Source organism: Parasteatoda tepidariorum, chromosome 9, assembly GCF_043381705.1.
Source record: "Parasteatoda tepidariorum isolate YZ-2023 chromosome 9, CAS_Ptep_4.0, whole genome shotgun sequence".
Lineage (NCBI taxonomy): Eukaryota > Metazoa > Arthropoda > Arachnida > Araneae > Theridiidae > Parasteatoda > Parasteatoda tepidariorum.
This window is the reverse complement of record NC_092212.1, coordinates 25,299,969-25,322,215: the sequence shown is the minus strand read 5'-3', so window position 1 is coordinate 25,322,215 and position 22,247 is coordinate 25,299,969. Positions and strand designations below refer to the sequence as shown.

At 31.1% G+C, this 22,247-nt stretch overlaps 1 protein-coding gene across 4 annotated transcripts in view; it reads right to left on the bottom strand.

Moving 5' to 3' along the window:
* The window catches only part of LOC107445027 (Vesicular acetylcholine transporter), a 299,143-nt gene that overhangs the window by 3,972 nt on the left and 272,924 nt on the right, over positions 1 to 22,247 (bottom strand). For all 4 annotated transcript variants that reach the window (XM_071184877.1, XM_071184880.1, XM_071184878.1 and 1 more), the window contains 6 exons: positions 16,545 to 16,750; positions 11,684 to 11,784; positions 10,884 to 11,024; positions 10,261 to 10,383; positions 1,974 to 2,112; positions 1,202 to 1,264 (listed from right to left, as the gene is read on the bottom strand). In XM_071184877.1, the coding sequence (XP_071040978.1) occupies positions 1,202 to 1,264; positions 1,974 to 2,112; positions 10,261 to 10,383; positions 10,884 to 11,024; positions 11,684 to 11,784; positions 16,545 to 16,750 (773 nt within the window). The remainder of the gene's footprint in view (positions 1 to 1,201; positions 1,265 to 1,973; positions 2,113 to 10,260; positions 10,384 to 10,883; positions 11,025 to 11,683; positions 11,785 to 16,544; positions 16,751 to 22,247) is intronic.

Sequence of the window (22,247 nt, the reverse complement as noted above, 5' to 3'; positions counted from 1 at the left end):
TAATTGTGAAATACATTTTTTGTTGCAATTATACGAACGTTCAAAGAGCTTGGTGCAAAAAAAGCAGGTAGTCAATTCAGAGACTGCTCTGGGGGAAGAGAAACAAAAATTACTGATTGTAGAACTGCGTTTAACGCTTTATAAAGCCGTAAGAAGTATATTTCCAACCAAATTCATACATTTTTATGTCTCTATGGGGTAGCTGTTTTCTCACCTATGATTTGTGCGACCATCAGTTAACTTCAGAAAATACCAAAAAAAAAAAAGAAAAAAANAAAAAAAAAAAAGGAAAATAAATAAATTCCTTTTTTTTGACACACAATGAACAGTGGTGCACAAGTGCACCACTGTTCATTGTATAATTAAAAACTACTTTTATGAGAAAAGGAGTAGGAAGTAAAAATATTGAAAATGCCTGATTTTAGGTCGAAATATAATTTCTTGCATAACTGACCGTATATATTATGCCAATATTCCACTTTTGGTACAAGTCTATTTTTCAAAATGTTAAAGACTTGAAACTCAAATGTTTTATTTTTAGCACTTACAATTGGAAAAATTGAACATTCCTATTAACTAAAATATATTAATAATATACAAATAATTTTTTTCTGAAATTAAGTGGTTTTTATATTATTTAATCAAATTAGTTGATATTGGAATAAAATTTCCATTTAATTTATATGCAAAGCGTAGTTCGTCAAGTAAGGGATTTATATATTTTGCTGGATACGAATGTTTTTGTTTCATCACAATTAAAAAAATAATGACACGTGTTAGCAGTTTTAAACTTGGAAAAAAAATGAACATGACAGTTTTTGCATCTAATAGGTTGAAAAACCTGCAGCTACTCCTATCTTTAGGTTCAGTCACTTTAATCAAGATTGAAGTAAATTCAACAAATACAGACCTGAGATGCAAAAGCTGTACCTCCTCATAATATTTAAAGTGGTAATGAAGGCCAAAAACCTGAGCCAAAGCTGCAACTTAAAACTTTACAAATTTATTGTTGAACAAAACCATTATTTTTTTTTTCTTCTCAAAGAACCTCATTTCGCAGGAGATTTTTAAGAAACTTTTTTTTCTCTGAATTTATCTCGCTGTTTCTCAACGAATGTTACAACTTCGTAGAACAATGTCATGCAAAAAATGAAAGTTTCCTAATGTAATGAAATAAGATTTCATTAAGCATAATACTTACATAGGACATTATTTCGACTTGTTTTTTTATACAGGCTTTAAACAGCTCTACTTTAACTTCATCCTAAAAATAAAATGAAGCATTAAGAATTTGACTCTTGGAAATAACTTCATGGTATATATTATAGGAAGAAAATCAATTTAAAAATAAAATCTAAATCCATATTTATAAAATCCATATATAATAAGAATATATAATATGAATATATAACTAACATGAATATATAACTAATAAGAATAATTTACTAAACAAATTAAAATGAAACTTTAATAAGAATAATTTAAAAAAAATTTTAAAATGAAAGCTTAACATCAATTATTACGTTATTAAAAAATAATATAACAGGACGCATATAACACGGAGGAAAATATAACAGGACATTTTTAAGTTATTAAAAAATATAATGGGGCAGATACATTTTTTTAAGATATTAAAAAAAAGTAACAGAACAGATATATATTTTTAAGTTATTAAAAAATAATACAACTGGGCGGATATAAATTTTTAAGTTATTAAAAAATAATACAACAGGACGGACATATATTTTAAAATAATATAACAAAAATATTTTTAAGTTCTTTGAAAATAATACAACAGGCTGGACAGATATATTTTAAATTATTAAGAAAAATAATATATCAGGACAGATATATATTTTTAAGTTCTTAAAAAATAATATAACAGGACGGATACATAATTTTAAGTTATTAAAATTAATGTAACTGGAGAATATATATTTTTAAGTTATAGAAAATGTAACAAGTATACGTGCCGTTACTTGTGGAGCATCACACATGACTTTGACCCACTCCAGAGCTTCGGCTGTTACTGATCTAATAGAATCTACTCGTCCATCTCTAAACCTTCGGAGTGATGCACTTTCGTAAGTAGAAACAAGTTTTCGGTGGACCCTATAAAAATTGAAAGAAAAAAATTTTTACTCCAGTAAAAGCATCGACTTTCATAATAACTTCCATTTATTGTGAAGCGTGGATACTTGAGATTAATGGTTATTGTATTGGAATATAAATGAGTTTCAGAAAATTGGAGGATAAATTAAACATTGAAGAACACAAAATGTAGATTGTTTATTACGCGATAACACAAGATCAAATGGATTAGGGACTTTTCGTTAATTTCTTGGTCTATTATATTCAGGTTTGTGTGTTCGTTGCAAAGAATAACTCTAAGATCTTTTTTAAGTTGAAGAACAGATAGTACAAATAAGAGAAAGACATTACGAAGATCCAGCGCTCAGAATTATGGCTGGATTCGAACTCGTTAATTGCACACTACAGAGTGTTGGTGGTTGGCCGAGACTGTTTGACTTGGGAGTTCCCGATATGCCCAAAGATGCCAACTGCTCTGGATTCGACAAAATATTTTAGAAAATGGCAGAAATACAAACCAAAATTTGCATATTTCCGGTTAATGTTGTCTACTTTTTAAAAGGCTCGACACAGAAGTGTCTGTTCATATAAGTCTTTGAATTTTTTAAGTAGTAGTGAGTAAGAACTCTATTAATCGAATTTACTGAACCAATAAGAATCAGTAATTAAAAGACAACCACTCGGAAACATTTATCCGCTTTCCGTTGGCATCTCTGTTTACCAGAATTTCTGTTTTATACAAAATATATAAATTTTTTTTCGTTCACTATGGTGGCTAAATGGATCCAATTCTTTTTAACCCTTTCGCCCCAACTGTCACAAATACGTGCCAGCTTAAAACCGTATCAACCAGGGTAAAAAGATAAAACTGGTAATCAAAGTAATTCTTTAGCAGTTTATTTGTGGGCGGGGTTATAATTGTTTGATTTATTTAATTCACCATTACTTTAATTCACCAATACTTTTATTTAGTTATACTTTTAATTAACTTTGATTATATATATGATTAAACTAACAATAATTGAAGTAAAAGCAAAGTAAGTCTGTCAAATTAGCAGTGACTACATTTAAGTTACCGTTCATTATTTATTTACATCCTGATTCTGATTTCATACGAATGCTTTTATGAATCACCCGTCCCCAAAGGGCTAATTCTTGGATAGATTAATTTAATTTAAAATGATTTTTACCACAGCTACATTTTAATAAAATAAACACATGTATAAATGCGAGATAGTCATACCTTGATATAATTAAGTACCTTTTCGAAATATTTCTTTAGTGGTAATGAGCAAACTGAGATAGTTTTAAAATAAAGGGAAGTTCTAATTTTTCCCCCTCAAAACTGTTAAAGATAACCGTGTATAATATTATGGAACGCTGCCAACTTCTAGATTTTTTTCAAAATATTTCTTAGAGTGTTAGACAATTAAAAACTAAAGATTTCATATTTGTTCTAATTTTTCCATCATTTTAAAATTGTCACCAATAAATATCTATTATTACATTATAAAATTATTTCAAATCAAACTTACAAAACTAAGAAACATACACTGAAACATAAAGAGGAAATTTTCGTGAAAAGGTAGAAGGTAGGAAGCTCTGTATTATATATTAATCTTGTTTAATCTAGCTTTTACAAAAGATGTCTTTTTTTTAAAAAAATAACAAATGTATTATATATTAATGTAGATATTTTAATAATAAAGTTTGATTTTCTTAGAAAGAGAGAGTGAGTTTGTAATAAGTTTACGAAGTTCCTGTTGAAAAAGCTTTACAATGGATTTCTCGTTTTACCAATGAAACTACTTTGAGTTTTAAAATCATAAAAAGTATACAACACTCTAGAGATGGACTCCTGAAACATTCAGAGACGATGCAAAAACGTTGTTTCCTTGGGGAGCAGTCACCCCAACTTTACGACTTCAGCTTTCGCTTATATCTGATAGATGGCAGCACAGCATTTTTAAATCGTTTTCTTTCATTTTGAAGATTTAGAGAACAGTACAAAATCGATAATTTTGAGATTCAGCAGAAGCTTACAACTTAGGAAATCTCTCTGAACGAAAAGCAGAATAAATAAGGCGAGGTAGAATAAAAAAATACAAGTATGTTATTTAATTTACTACCAAACGCTCTTAAATCATCGAACAAGAGTAAAACAGTTTTTTTTCTTTTCTTTTTCTCCTTTTAGATAGCAAAACTAGTTTTTATTTTTTTATTTTTTAGATAAGTTTTGTTAACGGCAGAACTACAGGAGCAAGAACATTTATAAAATATGCAAAATAAAATGCTTTTCTTACGAAAAAAATGAGTTTGATTATGGAGCATGAAATGAAAAGGCATTTTGCAAATTGCTTTTGATTTTTTTTTCTCCTTTTGTTTCTGTAACAAAAAAATATCCTGCTTTTAACTGGTTCTTGATAAAACTATTTAAATTACTTCTATACTATATTATCAAAATACCTCTACCTGTTCATGTAATTCGTTTTATTTTAATAATTGTAACGTATTGTTTGTTATATAAGTATTTACATAATCTATAAGTATAATAAGTATATAAGTAATCTATTCCAGATTAATTTTGAGAAAATTCAACATTTTGTTGGAATTTATAAATTACCATGATGAAAAAAGTAGATTATACGAATTTAATTTTTTACCATTAATTAACACTTCAGTTTTAAAGTACTACAGTTGCATAATTTGTGATCATCTCACAGATGTTTTAATTATTGATATATTATAATGAACTCGAATGTCTTGTGTTATCAAGTTAATATTCAAAACAAAAATAACCACATTACAAGTCTTTATTTTATCCAAAAAGTTGCTGGGAAAGTATTTTTAATGGGTTTAATCTAGTGGTCGGAAATAAATGGTTCGCGAGTCACATGTGGAATTGCCAACTTGCTCCGTTTCCTGAGAAAATATTTTCCAGTGGAAAAAACTTATGTTCTAATGTTGAATGTTAAATTTATTAAGTTTAGATGAAACTGAATTTACCAACTACAGCATAAAATGAAAATGAAAATGTCATTTCATTGTACATTCCATGCAGAGTCTCTCAAAGCATTTTTAAAATGAAACGAAATTCTGAGAATTTAATGATTAAAATTGTACCACCAAATAAAATATTTTGACGAAAGAGTAACAGTTCTGCACATTGAAAATTTTTGTAATTTGAGAGCGGTTTTTATTTGGATTAAACGCGAATGAGCAGTGTCTTTCCAATTATGGGTTCGCTTTTATCAGTAAATTGATCAAAGTTATATAACTTTTTTGACAAAATAAAAGAAATAAGGAAGAGTGAAAATGAAATTACGATTTTAAATTGTAATTATTATCAGAACAAAACCAAGCGGGCCACACCTGTCTTAACCAAAACAATGCAGATCACGCAAAAATAAATTTTCAAAAAAAATAAAAATTTAAATGTGATTTCAAAAAAAAAAAAAAAAATTTGATAAAAATAGTATGTTATACCATGTCTATAATAATAATGTCTATATAAATAGTATGTATACCTTCTCTGATCTTTCTCATATGCAAAACTTTGCAGCAATGTAAAAAGTGAAGTAAGACAAATTTCCATGTGATAACAGTAAATATATGTTCAGAATTAAAAAATTACAATTGTTTTAAGAAGTTATGAAATTGAGTTTTGAGTCAGCATACTTCTTAACACTAGGTTTACGGGACGCGTCATTTTGGACCATTTCGAATTTTATAAAGAAAATTACAAAATCCGTTTGCATTTTTACTTAATCTCTTTTAATGACTTTTATCCATTGATCGAGGTAAATATATATTAAAGTCTATTTTCTTCAAAAGCGTTGAAATATTGAAATTCTCTTTGCGGTATACCTATCTCTACGGATATGTGTCAATTTGACGCGATCGTAATTTAGGCAAAATTTTGACTAAACATGCAAACATCACATCAATAATAGATAGGAATGTGCCGACAATACTTCGATCCGTTATCTCAAATGAAACAAGCAATAATAAAAAGAACAAACGCAGAATGTCAATTGATGTCAGATTTTGAAAGTTTCAGTTGCTTAGTTCGAGTATTGAAAAATAAAATATTTCATAAATATATATCTCGTTCGTTCGTTGTTTTAGAACTGGGCATCTGATGCCTAAATGGCCCTTATCCTATTCATCATGAAATATCCCAAAGGGACATACATAGGAAAGTTGTATTGGTGGTTCGGAAAAGAACCTGAAATGCGATAAAATAATGAAAGGCATCATGAAAGATGTAGCAGGCTTGATGGTGAGAAAATATATATCTCATATTTTGATTTTTTTCTTATAGTAAATAATTATATTGCTTTCTAAGTGCAGAGATGCCAACTGCTCTGGACACGCCAAAATAACTTTAAAAAAAAAAATAGTAAATAACTACTAAGTAAATTTTGCAAATATAAAGTGGTGCAATATATAAGCGTGTTCTTAGCGTATATAAGAAACGTCCGTAAAGCTAATGTTAAGGAATACTAGAAACAAAACTCGCAAACAGTTTTCCCTTTTTCAGCTATTTCCTAAGAAGTGGTTGCTTTTCCTCTTTAACTATACTAACGCAGAAAAGCTGTTTTACAGGGTTTCCCAAAAGTTCGTGAGATTTTTTATGCTAAGTTTACCAGCGCCCTGAAGAAACTGAAAAAAGTGGTAGTAATATTTTTATACGAATATTGGAAAACATAAATATAAACGAATGTATATTGGAATAAATACTTAATCTTTCCAAATTACCATTCTTAGTACAGAGATCCTTCGCAAGGATTCTCGAACAAAAAGAGGTGAGTTTTCGAATGTTCTTTTAGAAATTTTGCTACAAGTTTCCTAGATATTTAGAGGACGATGTTTATCTTATTTTATGCCTCCCTTTCTCTCAATTATAAGATTGAATTATTAATGGTAATTGAATATTTTTACCGTAAAGATATTTATTTTAATTTTTTTAAGATTAAGAGGGATTTTCTCTTAAATATTTGTAAAGCAAAGTTAACATTAATCTTATAATATTTGAGGTCTTTTATAATTATATTGTTTCGAAACTTGTATAGAATATTAATATGTATGTTTCCTCTCTTCTGATACAAACATTTTTAAAGAAATTGATCAATTAGTTTGCAGGAATGAAAAGAGTAACAGCCAATCACAAGGAAATAAGTGAATAGCAACTCGATCGTAACTTCGGTATTTGTTTCAAACTTTTTTCAGATCATACAAACCACGCACGTCATTAGATGTTTTAATCAATTAATATCTTTTTTATTTTATCATTAGATTCAATCTGATTGAAACTTATTTTCTTTACTATAAATTTCTTATTTTTTGGGGTATTATAATCTACTAGGGTATTACAATAATGCTAGGTATTACATAAGTAGGATATTACAACTGCTTAGAATATTTTTTAATTTATTAATAATTATTTTATCTTTGTTGTTCAATCCCTTAAGCAATGCATGTTCCGATTGAAATTGAAGTTATGTTATTATTAGTTTCTAAGTCCCTCTTAGAAGAATAATTTTTCCATGTTAATCATTTTTATTTTCTCAATTTATTAGATCAAATAAACACTGTGTTATTTAAAAGAAAAAGCACGAACTAATTTTACTTTCAGCTTCTTACTTTTAACGGTATCAATTCCTAATTTTGTAGAATGAATTTCATTAATTATTCCTTCTTTATTGCTGACAAAAATTCTACTGGTATAAAGGGCAATCATGATATTTAAATAGAACAAAAGCGAAAGAAAAATGGTGTCACATTTCAATATCTCGAAAATTGTTCTCATAAATCTCAACCAACTTCTACCACCACTTTCCTTGGTTCTACGCCAGCAGCCTCAGCCACTGAACATTTTACAGAAAACCACTTTTACAAATTGGCGACAAAAACTAGTTTCTCTTGTCACCCTTCCCCATAGCACGCAAACACAGGAAGCAGCCAAAGAGAAACTACGGAAACGAGATTTCACGGAGATTATTTATTAATATGGAAACACGTGTTGCTTGCACCAGATTCCAACCCCCCATACGGAAATGCGTAATCCAGGTCTCTCATTAAGGGAAATAATTGAGGGAATAAAACTGACGTAAGCAAGGCGTCTGGAATATCTCTGTGTTCACCCTACGCAAAGATGGGGGCACAAAATCAGTGCTAATTTTGTAAATGAAGGGGAGAAATATGAGGAAGGGGAATTCTTCGCAGTTTTGTGGTACACCAGAAACCACTTGAATAGGATGGGGGAGGTAGGGAAATATTCTGGTGTCGTTTCAAAAAAATATGCATTGTTTTATACTTGTGCAATTAGGAAAATAATTTCTGCTTTTTTTCCTCAAGGTACATACATAGTGGTACTTGAAATTAGGAAAATAATTTCTGGTGCTGTTTTAAAAACATACACATTGTGACACTTGCAATTAAAAAATAATTCTTTGTGTTGTTTCCAAAATATATGCGATATGGTATTTGAAATTAGGAAAATATTATCTGGTGCTGTTTTAAAAACATACACATTGTGACACTTGCAATTAGGAAAATAATTCTTTGTGTTGTTTCCAAAATATATGCAATGTGGTACTTGAAATTAGAAAAATAATATCCGGTGTTGTTTCCAAAATATATGTTTTAAAATCATACACATTATGACACTTGCAATTAGGAAAATAATTCTTTGTGTTGTTTCCAAAATGCATGCAATGTGGTACTTGAAATTAGGAAAATAATATCTGGTGCTTTTCTAAAAAAATTATGCTTCGTTTTATTTGAGCAATTGGAAAATTAATTCCTGTTATTGTCTTCAACCTACATGTATTGTGATACTTGCAATTGGGAAAGCAATTTCTGGTGTTGTTTCTAATATGCATGCATTGTGGTACTTGCAATTTCTGGTGTTGTTTCCAAAATCTATGCATTGTGGTATTTACAGTTAGGAAAATAATTTCAGGTGTTGTTTTCAAAATATATGGATTGTGGTACTTGTAACACAGAAAACAAATGACACAGAAATTAGGGTCCTCGCAACTAGGAAAATAATTTCTTATGTTGTTTCCAAAATGTATAAATTGTTGTATTTGTAATTACAAAAAAGTCATTTCGGGTATTGTTTCTAAAATCTTTGTGCTACTTGCAATTAGAAAAAATAATTTCTCTAGTTGCTTCCAAACTATATTATAGCACTGCCACTTAGGAAAATATTTCTTCGAGTAATTGTTCTAAAATATATGTATTGTGTTACTTGCAATCAAAATAATAATTGGTGCTGTCTTCAAAAAAATGCATTGTACTTTCAATTATTTAATTTAAAAAATTTATGTTATTACCAAAATATATGCATTATTTGGTATTTTCAATTAGGAAAATAATTTCTTGTGTTTTTTAAATTGAACACTAGACCGCATACATTGAATCAAATAAAATGAATAATTTTTATAATATTTTGTTTTTATATGCAAGTGAAATGTGGCAAATATTTAGACTGAAGGATTTAAGAGTTTTAAATCCTCATAGGGGTAAGACTATTTTTATTAATTGTCGTACTGTTCCTCTTTATTTGTTCATAAATTATCATCAATAATCTTTGCAAGAACTGATTTAACAAAAACCACATAATTAGGCTATTGCATCTAACTAGGTTCAGTATAAATGGGTTTAGGAAAATTAATATTTTGTTACTGTCCACTTTAAAATCTTTACAGTTTTATTTAAGTCGGATATCCTACCACCTTCTTCATAAATGCACTATTCATATTACTAGAGAATGTTACATTTACGCGTTCTTGGCACGGAAAGGATTAACTTTATTCCATTCAAAAACTACTTGAAAACTTGAAAATATTTATTCGCTGCCACGGAGCAAGTTGGCATCTCTGTGTATATAAATAAAACTATTTTTGTTTGTTCTATATTGCATTCATTTCTTTAAACCCTTTTAGTAACGATAATAATATTAAAAAAATTAAAAATTTACTCGAATTATGTGTTTCTAATAATTTTGGTTCGCCGGCCACCGGTGACCCCCGTGGCGCTACAAACAAACTCAGTGCCGGTCACCGTTAACCCCCATGGCATTCAACGTGTTAATGATGTTAGTTACAGGTATAAGATCCTTCGCTTCGAACGGCTCACCTATTAAATAAGTAAACTTACTTATAGAACGTAAGCTGAAGAGCTATTTGAATGAAAGCATCAGGACTGATCTTGTGAGATTTGATGAATTCCCTTCCGTACTTAGAAAATCGAAGACAAAATAGATCAACATCACTGCATAACCTGAAAAGTATCAAAGTTTAATTTAATTTAAAATAAAATAATTAAATTTAAAAACAGTCACTCTTTATTGTTCTATACTAGCATTTCTATTGAAAATCTGACAGCTTTCAATATGTTAGTCCTTTTGTGTCTAACATCCTTTAAAAGAACGATTTTTTTAAGAAAAGAAAAAAAATTTAAAATTCATAATAAAAGTAAAATAAGAATAAGTTAGAATTAAAAAAAATAAAACGTAACCTACTCACTTGTTTACTTTTTTACTCGCTTCCTGCAATTTAATTTAATCAAAAATAAAAGAATTACATTTAAAAACAATCACTCTTTATTGTTCTATACTAGCATTTCTATTGAAAATCTGACAATTTTCAACATGTTAGTCCTTTCATGTCTAACATCCTTTAAAAGAACGATTTTAAGAAAAGAAAAAAAGTTAAAATTCATAATAATAATAAAATAAGAATAAGTTAGAATTAAAAAAATTTAAAAAAAGACCTACTCACTTGTTGACTTTTTTACTCGCTTCCTGTATACAGAGGGAGACCTCATCATCGATTTCCCAATTTAGAGGTGTGGGTAGTCGAAACGAAGATTGTGTTGAAGAAGGTTGCTGAGAACCATTTGTTTGACTTTCAAGTGATGACCTTATAAAGAAAAAAATATTATTTTTCTTAGTTCACATTTTGAGTCTATACTTTTAAAACTTTATATCTTGCTTTTCCAATTTAAATAGAACACCTGAAGAAAATAGTCAAGTTTTCAGACTTTTAATTTTTGTAATTTTTTTCACTCCAAATCAGAACATTGATGCTGAATAAATAAAAGGAAAATGTACCATTAATTTAGCGAAAAGAACTGGAGATCAAAGATAAATTGGAAGTCGTTATGGCGAAATCTTCAGAGGAAGGCATTGGCTTACATTGGGCTGTCTGCCCAACTATGATGATGATGTTGATCTAGTGGTAAGCCTTTGAACGTGTTGGCAAAAATTAACCTAAGGTTAGCAAGTAGATATTTTACCACTTTATATAAACTTTCCAGAAAAAAGGAGCATCTCTTATACTGTTGAATCAAGGTATTTCTGATATTTCCTACCAAGTTCTTTAATAGCATGAAATTACGACTTTTGAAAAAATAACACTTTGAAGAAGAAGGTACCTTTGAACAGGGTAGTTCAACAAAAATGAGTTAACAATTTTTGAGTTGTAATACAAATGAAACTTATAAGACATCAAGAAATCCTTCTGACGCGCCTGCACAAATGAGTTTACAATTCAAATAGCATATTACAAATGAAACTTACAAGATATCGAGAAAGCCTTCTATGAAACGAACAATGGTGATACCTTCTGAGGCAGAGTGCTCTCCTACGAAGCCCACAACCCCATCTCTGGTCACAACAAGCTGGAAAAAAAAGGAAAAAGTAAATTCTTGACAAAGAAACATTTTTTAAAAATATTTTACCCTTTCTTGTTGTGGTGGTTGACTTATGCCTGTTTAGGCAGGTGCGATTGTTCTTGTTTTCCAGTGGCGCCTTATATGGCCAAGAATTCGACTTTCGTCACACCCGTTTATAGGGCGGACCCATTCATACATCCATTCATTCATCCACAGATTGTAATTTTGACCTGAATCAGAGAACAATCGATCTCCAATCCAGCATCCCCAGAGGTATTGATTTGCTTTAGGAACATGGAGGTCTTTCTCGACTCGACAGATTTAACGTGCATCAGTCACTTTACTACACGGGGAGTCTTCGGCCGCCAGGGCTCAAACCCACGAACTCTCGGACATGGGCCCAACGCCCTACCGACCAGGCTATCCCGGCCCTACGCTTTCTTGTATTTACACGAATCGACTCTCGATATTGGTGTAGTTTTACTCAGCATAAAATAGTTTATAAGAAACAATACCTTGTCTTCAGCCACACACACGTCACACCCGTTTATAGGGAGGACCCATTCATACATCCATTCATTCTTCAGCAAATCGTAATTTTTGACCTGAATCAGAGAGCGATCAATCTCCAATCCAGTACCCCCAGAGATTTTGATTTGTTATGGAAACATAGAGAACTTGCGGCTCGACAGATTTAACGTGCATCAGTCACCATTTACTACACAAGGAGTTTTTTTTCCGGCGGGTTCCAACCCACGAACTTTCGGACATGGGCCCAGCGCCCTACCGACCAAGCTATCCCGGCCTCATTGCTTTCGTAATGCTTTCAAGTCGGGTTTACGAGCGGAGAAACGTTCGGTTGTGATGCTTTTGCACTAAACTATGTGATAGGTTAAAGTTTATTCGTTACACTGAATAGGTTAAATTTCTTACCCTTCTTTGGTCTTTTGTTAATTTACGATTCACAAATATGAAAACACTGCACTGCTGCTCTTTGCATGTCTGCAAAGCTACAACTTGATTCGATTTCATCTCTAGGATTATTTAAAACTCACTCATATTAATAATAAGTACCTTCAATTCTATGTTATTTGGGAATTGGTACAACGAAGGCACTAACACATTCAGGTTATGATGCGAGGTCAGATATGTTTTTTGCATTAAGTGTTATTTTCAAAGGAGCTTACAAATGTATATATATATATGAATATAAACGTATACGTTCTCTTATACACTTGTATATACAGACAAAAAATGAATTAAACTAAAAATACAGCATCAAGAAAATCTGTAGCTTTTCAAACAAAACTATTCAAATATTAGAAATCCCCGCAACCGAATTAGGTAAGATTAAGTACTTGTATAAATGCAACAAAAAATTTGGTCCATATTCTCTTTAAAAAAGTTCATAGTGAAGGGTTAATATACTTGGGAATATTTTTTTTGGTGCATTTATATAAGTACTTGATCTTATATAATTCTGGTGTAGACATTTCAAATCGGAAATTAGTTTTGCTTGGATGAGCTACAGATTTTTTTCAAAATGATACTTTTTAGTTTAGTTTCTTTTTTGTGTGAATATACAAGTTTATAAAGAACGTATAAGTTTATTGACATACATTTACACGTGTCTGTTACTTTTAAAACTTAAGAGAAAAAACATATGACCTTAACGTATCACCTCATAAACTGAAATGTATTATTGCATTATTTCTACCACTTCTTACGTGATAGGGAAGTGGTGACACTTAGTAGTCACTCCAGGGAATTGAAATCAGCGATGTAAAAATATCTAAGATCCGTTGTTCAACAACAAGAAAATATGTTCCTCAGTGATATCTACAGGTCGAGGATAAAATAATATGAATATTTTTTATACTATTTTTATGTAAACAATCTTCCTTTTAGCAGCAAATGTTTTGGAATATTTTAGATGGCAAAACTGTTGGCACAATTTGAAAGATCATGCTTGAAGCTTTTAAACATGGTATCCATTTTATCCATGCAAGATTTGCATCGATCAAAATGAGGGCAGAAAGTTAAAAGCTTTTTTACTTTTAAATACCACTATAATTCTAAAAACATTCTTCTTTAAGTATTGCAATTCGGGAAATTTAGCTTTTATACCAGAAATTATGAATGACTTCATAATTCCTGGTATAAAAGCTAAAAAAAAAATATTAATATTCTCCTCATTTTGGTCTATCCGTATTTTGCAAATGTAAAATTGGCGCCATTTCTAAAAGCTCCAAGCATCATCTTTCAAACTGTTCCAATAGTTTAATGTCATGTAAAATTTTCCTATACCTATAATTTTCACATGCGCCTAAAAACAATGGTAGTTAAACGCTCAACTAGCGGAGAAAACTATTTTTATTCATCACATTACAAAAATAAATTTTGTAATCATAAACATTGTATTAAATTTATGTTAATTCTCCTATTAATCAAATTACCAAGTGATTTACACTTCATAAGTTGGCCATCAAGCCCACCAGACTGAACTTGATGTGTTGTTTCTTATAAACATTGTGATACTTTTTACGTGGTTATCTCAAAAACAATGTTTATCAACCATTGGTGCTGAAAGCACAAAAAGAACTTAAAGGAAATCATTTGTGAAAGAACGTTAGATTAGATATTCGTCGCGTAACAGAAGAGTCGTACGCCAAACTTTTCGAACTCAAAACTTTAAGTTCGCTTATAATAATGTGTGCAATAATTTTTTAAAAATATTAAGTCTAAATATTTAGAATCTGGTCAGTTATTGGTAACTTTATCAAACCAATAGGTGAATCAAATGATTAAAATGGAATTAATGTTTTGCAAGAAAATTGTTACATAATATAACCTTACATCTAGCTCAAAATATTCAAGAAACAAAATGAATTTTTACGGTATTTGAGTGAAACAATCAAAAAGCAAAATCCCCAGCGTCGAAAGCGAACGAAATATATTTTTCTTGTATATATGACGATGCATATATTTTTCATTAATCATCTTCGTTTCAAATTTTAAAAAATTTTTGTTTTAGAAAATGAATATATTAAAACAAATGAATTTCATTTCGCAATCATAAATCTCCTCCGTCAACTTTTTAATAAAATTTGTTTTGAGAAAAGAACAAAAAAATATTTTTTTTAATATTAGATGTATTTGAAAAGAAGACCTGACATTAAACAAGTTTTTCCCTTTTAATGTCTTACCCTTTAACGAATTTTAGCAGTCTGTTTAATCCAATTTGAGATATACTATGTCTGAGAGAGCATCTTTCATCTCTTGGAGAAAATGTAATGCGAGCAGGGAAAAATGATGAAATATCGATATCAAGCCATCGCATAATTCTCCCCTTTCTATTAGCCATGTTGCCTTTGATGTTATCTGTTTTGATTATATCACCTTTTAAATTTGTTTTTTATAAAAAGTGTGTGGCAATACTCTGACGTGGGTAATTTTTCTTGCCTACGTTTTATTTTTGGGAGCATTATTTTTCTTTTTATTTAGTTTTCGTTTGAAGATATAATTGAGTTTTAACCTTTTTATTTTCGTAGCTTTTTCAAACGCAATGAAAGATGGTAAAAAGTAAATTTATTGTTATTTTACTAATTAGAACTACTTATTAAATAATGTTTTAAATTTCAAGATAATTTTATTTTCAAATTAACTGCTATAAGTATATTTATGCATTAAAATAATACTTTTCTATTAAATGTCTGTTTCCTATATTTAAATACTAACTGAATTCACGTTCTTCGTAAGGGGTGAAAAAAGGTAAAGAACAAATAAATCAGTACTAAATAACACTTAAGTTATGCATAAAACTAAACGACACGTACCTTCACAATAAATAGAGCTGAAATAATTCCATATTTCTTTCTTTTTTATTTGTTATTCTTTTTCGTGACTTTACGCTATTAGATTAAGCACAACACGTTTCCAGCAGTTCATTACATTAACATTAAATTTTTGATAAATATATATAAACAACTTTAAAAGCACGATAAGCATAATAATTGCATTTTAAAAGCACCAAAAGCATGTTAGATATTTTTAGGAATACTAACTTGATGAAGTAGTCCGTGCCAGCTACCACGTTCACTTTAATCATTTAGCTTTTCTGACATAACGAATAATAAATACTTAATTACTAATATGAAATGAAATGAATTACAAATATGAATAATATTTTTTCAATCATAAACAATATTATATCATAACTAATATAAGTTAGAAAATAACAATAATCTTACTTTTATAATATTTAAAAAATAAGAAAGGACCCACTATAGTTTAATTTAAAACAATGGCTAATGTTATACCAATCACTAAATGCAATTTTTCAAATACTCTCCCGAACGATCTAATTGAAAACTTTGAACAAATTTTAGGATCGAGGGCAGAAATTGTCCCTTACACCCAAGTTTCAGGAGGATAGAACAAACGGTTTTTAAGATACAACAAAGACGTACACACACACGAACTCTTCATTCTATTATTATAGATATACCTACAGTTATTAAATAAATAAAATTATGAAATAGATTAGCAATTAGCCACGCCTAGTATGCTGTTTTTTTTAACTTTTTTTACTTTATAGTTCATTTTTTAGGACTTCTTCCGTTTTTAATTATTTTTTAAGAACTTCGAATGATTTTTTTTTTCAATTTTAGAGAAATTTGAATATTATATCAGGTATATTTTCGCGTGAAGCCATTTTCTTTATTAAAAGTTTATAGATATTCCAGTATAATTATTCTATGACATACCTGGAGAAATTTATCGTACCAACGATTTGCCGTACCAACATCAGTTCCGCTTCCGTGAAGTAAATGAGCCGCCATAGTGGTTAAGTCCAGAGTAGCGGATTCTTTTCGAATTGTAGAATAGTTTGGAACATTGGGAGAGCAAACTCCCAGGCACAAAACGAGAAGACAATTTTCGATTGCCTGCAAGCTCTGTAAGTTAGCCTTACCTGTTAAAATAAATATAGAGAACAAGTTATTACTAATAATTAAACATAATAAAAGTAAATAATTAATAAAAGCAAAAGATATACTTCACTCCCCCCCCCTGATGTAAAAAAATTATATACCATACAGTTCAAAATTTGTCCGACTATTATTAAATAAAATAATAAAAAATAATAATATTTACTAAAATTTATATTTTGACTGGAACTTTCTTTAAATAAACGAATTTTATAATTGTGTGCAAAAAATTTTCTTTGCTTAAAAAATTCTAGAGATATAGCGAAATATGCAAAAAGTAAAATTAGTATTAAGGGGTCCAAACTTTGGACCGCTCTCCTAAACAAACTATCAGAAACAAATTTCTCAGATTACGGCTACCCCTGCATTTTGGGGGTCCGAAGTGCAAATCAATCTAAAAAATTTATGTTTATTCAAAGGAAGTATGTTTTTGAGTCTGATTTCGAAACTTAAAAATATCGTCTGCTCTAAATAATTAGCATATTTGAGGTCACTTTCTCGAACCATTATGACGGAATCCTGGAACGCAAATATCCAATCCTTAATTTAAAAGTTATTCGGGGTGGTCCGTTTCTTTTTCGTGCTCTGTTCTTGTTAAAACCATTGTTGTTAAAATGTTGTTCATCTGTGAAATTCCAAACTTATATCTGACTGATATAAGTTTTGCCTTGTTTTTGTTTGTTTGATTTTGGCAACATTTTATTTTTTTTTAATAGAAAATATATCAATAGAAGTGTTCTTTTTTCCGTCTAAGTTTGTCTTATGTTATAATCTTTATTAAAATATTTCTTTTTCTCAAAATGATCTGTTTATTTACAATTGCAATTTAATTTCAACACGTTATCAGCACGACGCTCTGTGTAAATAAATATTAGAAATTCGGATCTAAGAAGATAGGCAGCACAATAATAATCGCCGCTATGGAAGAATACAAATTGAAGAAGTTGAACGGCGAAAATTATCATGCATGGGCAATACGTGCCCGTGCACTGATGGTGCAGAAGAAATGCTGGGAGGCAGTTGAGCCTGGCTATGGACTTGCTGAAATGTCCGAAAATGAGAGAAAGAAAAATGATGAAGCTTTAACTCTAATGTTCTTGATTGTAGAAGATACGTTTTTGGATGATATTGGCGACTGCGCCAAAGCGAGGGACGCATGGATTGTATTGAAGGATATGCATACCAAATTTGGCTTACTGCATGTTTTACAATTAATGAAGGACTTTTTTAACATTACCTTGAAGCCTGGTGAAACAATTCAATCATATTTGACCAGATTGATTGAAATACACCGAAAATTGTCGAGTGGTGGTTACGCTTTCACCGACAGAGAAGTTGCCCTCGTCATGTTAATAGGTCTGCCAAAATCATATGAAAGCTTAATCCTGAACTTAGAAAAGGACGAAGATAACTTGACAACAACCATTGTGAAGTCTAGACTATTAGTTGAAGAAAAAAGAATATATAGAAATGTGCCAAATGTTGAAGAGCAGGAAGAACGGGCACTTCACACAAGAAACTATAATCAAAAAAGACCAATGCAGACAAACACTGTGAAGAAATGGACAACAAAAAGAAACAGCGAAACAGCTGCAAATTCGAAGAAAACTGTCAGGTGTTTTAGCTGCGGAGAATGGGGTCACATCTCCAAAAATTGTGAAGAAGCACAACAAAGAAATCAAAGCAGTGCCAAGACTGCTATAGATTTAAAAACGAACTGGGCCTTATTAACAAATAAATTTAAAGCTGAAGACTCAACAATCTGGATTCTAGACAGTGGTGCTACAGAGCACATGACGTCAGACAGAAAGAAATTCGAATCGCTAACTGATTACACCTCAGTAGTAGAAGTGGCGAATTCTGAAAAAGTTCAAGTTACCGGAACAGGAAACATCACTATTTCAGTTCAAGAAGATTCTACCAAAAGCAACATTAATCTTGCAAATGTATTGTATGTACCAGACTTGGGCGGAAATTTGCTGTCGATTGGCAGGATTGAAGAAAAAGGTTTTAAGATTGAATTTGCCCATGGTGAAGCAAAAATACTGGCAGAAACTGGTGAAATTGTTTTGAGAGCTAGAAGACAGGGAAGACTATATATTATAGAAGAAGATTGTCCTGCAGCGTACATTTCAACGATCCAGTCGAATGGACTCTGGCATCGCAGGCTAGGACACCCTTCCCCAGGCACTTTGAGAAACATAATAACCACTAAAAGTAAACAGGAATCCAATCTTGAAACAAACAAGCCATGCTCTGTGTGCATTCAAGGAAAGATGAAGCGCAAGAAGTTTCCAAAAATCTCAAACACACGAGCTAATGAAACGTTAGAAATTGTGCACTCTGATGTAGTAGGAAAGATTTCACCGCCGTCACTGGGAGGCTCAAATTACTTTGTTGTGTTCACCGATGATTTTTCTCGTTACTCTACAGTGTATCCAATCAAAACTAAAGATGAAGTCATAATGAAGTTTGATGAATACAAGAGAATGGCTGAAAATTTTCACAGCAAAAAGATAAAAATTTTGAGAAGTGATAATGGAGGTGAGTTTAAGTCACAAAACTTTGACAACTATCTTATTAAACATGGAATTCAAAGGCAGCTAACTGTGCCGGAATCCCCTCAACAAAATGGAATTTCAGAAAGGATGAACCAGACTTTGATCAACATTACCAGATGCCTTCTCATAGAATCAGGAGCAAAGCCAGAATTCTGGGCTGAAGCTGTGTGCACAGCATCTTATCTCCGAAATAGACGCCCATCTACTGCAATTGGAAGAAGTACGCCAGAAAAGTTATGGTCAGGTAAAGAAACGAACTTGGATCACTTGAAAGTTTTTGGATGTCGGGCCTGGAGCCATACACGCTCATTTCAAAGGCGGAACAAATTTGACCCAAAGGCTATAGAATGTATCCATATTGGGTACCCAAGTGGTATCAAAGGATATAAACTCTGGGATCCAGAAAGAAAAAAGTTTTTTATCAGCAGAGATGTGCTCTTTGAAGAAGATGTGTTCCCTTTCAAATTGACCAAAGAAGGACCCTATGAAGATAAGATTTCCTTATTTATTGAAAATGAAGACACAGACAATATGAACTCAAGTGATGAAAAATCAAATAAACATCCAAATTCTGAACTACATGAAACATCGCCAGAAGAAATAGATCAGAATCCAGACACAAACGCCATCAGCCAAGATGAATCCCAAAATAATGTTTGTGGAGATCAGACTTACCAACAAGTTGAAATGACAGAGGAGTCCAACCAACTAGAACATGATCAAGAAGATCCAAATAATCAAGTCTGTCGAAGTGATTCTGCCAGAAGAAGCACAAGAGCTATTAAAACCCCTGCACACTTGCAAGATTATGTACTTTACAAGGCAAAAGAAGCATGTTCTGCAAATGCAAAGCAATTCCATAGGGACCCTGTAACATTGGAAGAGGCTCTAACATCACAAGAAGCAAATTTGTGGCAAAAGGCCATAGATGAAGAAATTAAAAACTTACGTTGTGCACAAACGTGGGAGCTTGTTAGCAAACCACCAAATGTCAAGCTTATCAGTTCTAGATGGATATTTCGGAAAAAGAAAGCTGAGACAGGAGATTGTGATAAATTTAAAGCTAGACTGGTAGCTAAAGGTTACATGCAAGTTCCTGGAATTGACTTTCAAGAAACATTCTCTCCCGTGATCAAATTAAAATCTATCAGGATCTTATTGGCACTAGCTGTGGAATGTGAAATGGATATTCATCAAATGGATATAACTGCTGCTTACCTGAATGGTACTTTAAAAGAAGACATTTACATGAAACAGCCTGAAGGAGCCATAGTGCCAGGCAAAGAACATCTTGTCTGCCACCTTAAAAGAAGCCTATATGGATTGAAACAATCTGGAAGAGAGTGGAATACGTGTTTCGACACCTTTTTGAGAGATTATGGATTAACACGTTCTAAAAGTGATCCATGCATTTACTATCATCCAAATAAAACACTTTACCTTGGCATATATGTTGATGATATGCTTATTGTTGGAAATTCAGAAGCCATAGACATGTTTAAACTTAAGGTTAAACAAAAGTTTAGAGCAAGAGATCTTGGAGAAGTAGGTGAAATTTTATCGATGAAAGTGAAAAGGTATGCTGATGGATCCTTAACCTTAGACCAAACATCCTATGTAGAAGAAGTATTGAAGACCTTTGATGCAATCTTACTCAGAGGAGCATCAACTCCCTTAGACCCAAGTGTTAAACACTATAAGTTAACCGATGCTGAGTGGAAGGAAACTAAAGAAACATCGAACAAAATTCCATACAGGCAGGCGATAGGCAGTTTACTGTATCTTGCCTGTGGTACTCGCCCTGACATTGCTTATAGTTCAACTTATATGAGCCAGTTTAACGAAAGACCTTCTGAAAACCATTGGCGAAGTGTCAAACACTTATTCAGGTATCTTAAACAAACAAAACATCTTTGTTTGACATATAGAAAAACTCGAAAGAAGCTAGAAGTATTTTCCGATGCAGACTGGGCAGCAGATTGCATTGACAGAAAATCATTTAGTGGTTATGTGATCATTCTTGGGGGTGCTGCGGTGTCTTGGTCCAGTAAAAAACAAGGCAATGCATCAGTCAGACTGCTTACGACAACCTCGATTTGTTGATTCCATCAATAACCTCCGGTCCTGGTACTTTATATTCTTTCAATAACAAGTCACCACAAAATTACAAATGACCAAAACTAACTAACTAGATAAATAATAAATGTTTACAAATTTTTATACGGTACCGAGTGCTTAATTGAAACAGTCAATATAAAAAAATGACATTTAATAAATACATCGGGAAGCTTTTTACCTTTAGACAAACAAAACACTGGACAATTCCATCAGCTCAGCTACGATGACATTAAAACTATGTCATTTAACTGCAGGGTATTTTTTAGGCGATGATGCTGATTCAAATTCTATTATTTTCTTATCCCGAAACGGATAGTATACATTTATCACCAAAAACTACATATATCTTATCTTTTCCCTTAACGGTTTCTCTACACTTCTTTATAATAAGAACTCTGGCACAGTTCTAAAAATGTCGTCTGTTTTATTAATTTTGCAATCTATATCGATCTTTGTTATTGCTTAGGTTAGCCTTTGTTCTTTATTACTCTTACAATGCATGTAAATTTAATAAAAAAATTTTTTTTACAGATTTAATATAAAAACGTAAATAATTCAGAAACTTATCTTTTCAGAAACTCAAACTTATTTTTAAGAAATATTGAAATATAAATACCATGGAACAACCTGACAAATTTGTAAAATACAACATTCATTTGAATTTTTAGGATAGCTTCAGAACTTAAAATGTTTTGAACTTTTTAATTTTGAAACAACCCCTTGTATATATTGCTGACATTTTTAGTTTATGTAGCTTCCGGGACTAAAAAAAAATACTCTAACACAAAAGAACAGTTTTTAC